This window comes from Mastigoproctus giganteus, chromosome 5 (genome assembly GCF_048544385.1).
Source record: "Mastigoproctus giganteus isolate SK-2022 chromosome 5, ASM4854438v1, whole genome shotgun sequence".
NCBI classification, from domain to species: domain Eukaryota; kingdom Metazoa; phylum Arthropoda; class Arachnida; order Uropygi; family Thelyphonidae; genus Mastigoproctus; species Mastigoproctus giganteus.
This window is the reverse complement of record NC_143579.1, coordinates 71,292,241-71,297,136: the sequence shown is the minus strand read 5'-3', so window position 1 is coordinate 71,297,136 and position 4,896 is coordinate 71,292,241. Positions and strand designations below refer to the sequence as shown.

Below are 4,896 nucleotides of genomic sequence, written 5' to 3'. Positions count from 1 at the left end.
TTCAATTCCTTATAAGAATTTCTAGAAAAAAATGGACTGCCACTGGATAATTGTAGAGGACAGTCTTTTGACAACGCTGCAAATATGTCCGGCCGATACAATGGTGTGCAAGCACATCTCAAACAAAAAAATAAATGTGCTGATTACGTTCCGTGTGCTGCGCATTCCCTAAATCTAGTTGGTGGGGAAGCGGTTAAAGTTGTAACTCAAATTGTGAACTTTTTTGGAGTAGTGCAACAAATATATATTTTTTCTGCAACTACCCATAGGGGGGAGCTTCTAAATCGTAAAAACAGAACTAAAATTTTCGACAAAAAGTTTAAGCCAGACTAGATGGTCTTGTCACTATGATGCTGTTAGAGCTTTAAAAAATATTTACGGTGATATCATGAACATATTAAAAACGTTTAGTGACAATATGGATGAGAAACTTGATTTTCGAAGAGAGGCACAGAATTTATATAATAATTTGGTGAAACTTGAAACTGCGATTTTAACTGTTTTTTGGGAAGAAATTTTAGAGAGATTCAATTTAGTTAGCAAAAAAGTGCAGACCCCAGGTTTAGACATATGTGAAGGTGAGAAATTAATTACGTCATTAGAAGCGTTCGTGAGCAACATACGAGAACAATCAGATCAGAAACTAAACGAATACGAGGAGACAGCCAAAAAATTAAGTACTAGTGTGGAAAAAGAATACAGTGATTTAAAAAAGAGACGTATTACTTCAAAATTTTCGGATAAATCTACAGAGAAAGTTTCGCTAAATGGAGCAGAAAAATTTAAACGGGATACGCTAAACGTTGCATTAGATAAGTTGATTATGGATTTATACAGAAGAGGCCATGTCTATGGGGAATTTAGCAAAAGATTCAAATTTTTAATGGATTTGCAAGACATTAATATCGAAAATATTGACTTGGAAAGTGCACGTAATGTTGTTGATTATTATTCGGATGACATAGACGAACATTTAGTCAATGAATGCATTCAGTTAAAATCCTACTTACAGACTAAGCCAAACTCATACTCATACGGTGATATATTCAAGCTAATTTATGAAAAGAAACTTGTCGATGTTTTTCCGAATTGCTATACAATCTTAAAAATTTTTCTGGCGTTGCCAATCACCAGCTGTGAGGCGGAGTGATCCTTCTCCAGGATGACCTATATAGAAAACAAATATAGGACAACAATGACGAATGAAAGATTAAATTATTTATCAATTCTTTCCAATAAACTGTGACTTAACCAAAGAATTACAATGTGATGATCAAATAAAAGATTTGCAGCGAAAAAATGCAGAAGAGTTACACTTTAAATGTCTTTAATGTATTAAAAATACTTAAATTATATAACTCCTAGAATGTTTTATTTATTTTATTTTTAAGAATAATTTTTTGTTTTTTTTCTTAGTCTTTATTCTTGACCTGAGAATTTGTTGTTTCGTTTTTTTTATTTGTTACTAAAAGTAATATCTAATACATTTTATTTTTTATTTATGTTTGATGTTTGTTATGTATACAAAAACTTTTTTCATTATAACTGTATATAAAAGTTTGTATATCCAAGTGCATCAAATAAAATAAAAAAAGTTCTTCAATGTCTGTTGCCTATAATTTTTCCTATTTAAAAAAGGGTAAAAAAAAAAAAGTTTTTCGATAAAATGGCGAATGAGTCGCCACAACTAACGAAATTTGGGTTAATTGGGTAGGCCCCCAAACAGCGTTAGTCCAGGGCCCCCAAAGTTAACGGTCCGCCTCTGACTGGACAGCAATATTATGAAATGTGGGCAATACCAGAGCTGCAACAACGTCGGTGCCTTCAGGATACCATATTCATTCAAGATGGTGCGCCACCCCACATCCACCGTTGTGTCTAAAGATTGCTAAGGCAACACTTTACAGACGAACGGGTCATCAGCCGGTGTTTCCAGACATCTGGGCCACCCCGATCACCGGACCTCACCCAATGTGACTTCTGGTTGTAGGGTTTTATGAAGAACCAGGTGTATCGGGAAGGATGTCAAACTCTGTTGGCACTGTGAAATATTCTGACTTGTGTGAATATTCTGAAATATGTGCTTTGTACATATGAACGTGTACATACCTATACTTATATACTTATACTCTGCCTTATATTTATCTATTGAATGGTTAATGCTAAGTTTTTAAGTTAATATAATGTTAGGTTATCTTTTTGTTATACTCTACATATTTTTATATACTGTACATATTTTTATATTACCCTATATCATTGTCAAGCCCCTGGCCTCCTAGCTGTGGCGGGCACATTATTGTATCTTTAGTGTACAATAAAGATTTTTTCTCTCTCTCTGGCAGATCTGAAGGACAGCATTAGAGGTCATGTGCTGGCTATTCCAGTTGACATGTCACGTTCTGCTGTGGACTAAGAAAATAACAGAATGGTACCCAAGAGGAGCTAGAAGAAAACCTGGAAGACAAAGGCGGAGATGGATAGATGAAATTCATGAGTTTTTGGGTAGTAAATGGATGGCCAGTGCTCAAAACAGAAGGAACTGGAAAGTTGCTGGAGAGGCCTTCATCCTGCAGTGGATTGAAAATGGCTGATGATGATGATGTTCTGCTGTAGAAAATGCTGTTCTTCGATTTTTTTTTTTTTTTTTTTGAGCATTTTGTTTACCGGATTAATTTTATTTAAAATATCATGCCAAATTATAATCGAAGAAAGATATTTATAATATTTTATTTTTAAGGCTATTGATTGTGGTTCCTTGTATCCATATCTTTATTTTCGTCTTCAGTGATTATACCAAAATACGTAGCTTCTCTAGTAATTTCTAGTATTTTATCTGTAATATTTTGTGAAATTGTTTCAATAATTTCATTTTGTATTTGATCACCCAAATAATGCACGATATTTTTCGATTCAGATTTCTGAATACGGCAAATATTTTCTGTCATAACTGAATCAAATTTAGCAATTGTTTCACTAAGTCCAAAAAAGTTACCATTATCGTTTTCATATAAATCTTTTGAAGATCCCCTGAACGCTATACACTGCCTTGCTAAAAATGGTGTCATATACTGCAGTGGTCTCAAACTGGCGACCCGCATCCGGCCCCTCCGAAGCAATTTTACATTCCCCGCGAATACATTTCAATTATGTATTTGTTGTAAATACGGTGCTTATAGTTTTAGAGACATAGAGATATGGGCTGAGCTTATGTGCGCGACTGCTATTGAAGGAAAAAGAGATAGAATGAATAGGTTGGGGCTTTGTCTTTGTCACTGTATGCTTGTGAACAGTTGAAAATCAATAAGTCTAAGAAAAGAACCCTATTGACCGATGAGCATCTACAATCCGTGAAGAAGATAGGCTACAAACTTTATCAGAATCGAAACGCCATCAAGTGTCAATTTGTAGTAAGAAATAAAGAAGTTTATAATTATTTACATACAAACATATGTATTTTTTCTGTATGTGTCGAAGAAAAATTTAATAAATAAAAGAAAGAAAATAGGTTGTCATTATTTATTCTCAAGTTTTGTCCCACTTGGAAAGTTTTCATAATTTGTTTTAGTTTAAGTTAAAAGTAAGTTATTTAGTGGTTAATTCAACATATTAGAATTATTCGAAATAAATGTCAGTCCGAAAATTTAATATTTAACTGTCAATACGTTTGAATTACAAAGTGTAACCAACAGAAATTTCTTGCAGGTACCAACCTTTAGATTTCAGATAGAAAATAAATAAAAATTTGAATTTTTTCCTTTCGTTATTATTTAACCGAAAGAAAGAGTCTCATAATTTTAGCCAGGGAGAGGAGAAAAATACAAGTTTGAGAAATAAAAAGTAAGTATAGAGAAAAACATTGTAGAAAATACAATTGAACATTATTGAAATAAATTTTCGATTAAACCATGTTCGAGGCAAATTAAATTTTATAAGTAAAATTTCCAAACTTATTATAAACTTACACGCAACACACCACCCATACCAGGTTATAAAGGGACGGTATCCATACATTAGGGGCAAGTACGGTGCAATATATATATATTCACTCTCATTTTGTTAAAAAAAAATTCCGGCCCGTCAGCTGCTTTCAGATTGTGCATTCGGCCCGCATGCAATTTGAGTTTGAGACCACTGATATACTGTATTCTGGCTGAGTTCAAAAACATGGGTATCTCCCCGTTGCGGGCATGGCCGAAGAACGGGTGATCAGGTCGAGTTCAGCGATTGGCTGATTATTGGGAATACGTAATTTACCTCATTTTGCGTTTCTGATTTTAGCGGGAAACGCGAAATTATCGTGCTGTTATTCCGTTTGCAAAAGGATGGATGTAAGACTGTAATAGAATGGTGTATGAGTATGAATTTTATACCTTCGGGATAGAAGTGTTTTCAATGTGAAGTCTTTTGCGATATGGACTTTATCGATTTGCTTATTTACATTTAACTCAATTGCTACCAATCTCGGTGTAAATCAGCAGTCAGTTTGCTCACCTTGTTGATATAATGGGTGCATAGCTTCATACGCTTTCCGCCAGGTATGCACCCTCCCATCTGTCAATTTACTGGAAACGTGACTCATTGGACCAGGAGACTCGTAGCCAATCATCCAAGGTCCAGTGCCGATGTTCTTTTGCCCAGTTGTAGTCCTGTGTCGTGTTAGAATGGGACTCATGACAGTCTTGGTGGAGATGTTTCTGGCACCTCCCTCATTAAAGTTGGCAGTAATTTGTGTCTGTCACTCTCCAGTTGGCCGAAACAATGCGAGACAGACGTTGATGACCACATTCATCAACCACCTTTCTCCACCCACGATGAGATGTTATTCTGGAAATGGCATATTCCCGATACTCTTGACTGTCAAATGGGATTTCTATACCACCTCTGAGATAGAGTGAC

At 34.9% G+C, this 4,896-nt stretch overlaps 1 protein-coding gene across 1 annotated transcript; it reads left to right on the top strand.

Annotated features, from left to right (window-relative positions):
- The first annotated feature begins 418 nt into the window (after positions 1-418).
- Positions 419-1,150, top strand: LOC150085478 (uncharacterized). The gene has a single exon (XM_090374575.1). It carries the CDS (start codon positions 419-421, stop codon positions 1,148-1,150), a length of 732 nt encoding a protein of 243 aa, XP_090230701.1.
- Positions 1,151-4,896: the final 3,746 nt, after the last annotated feature.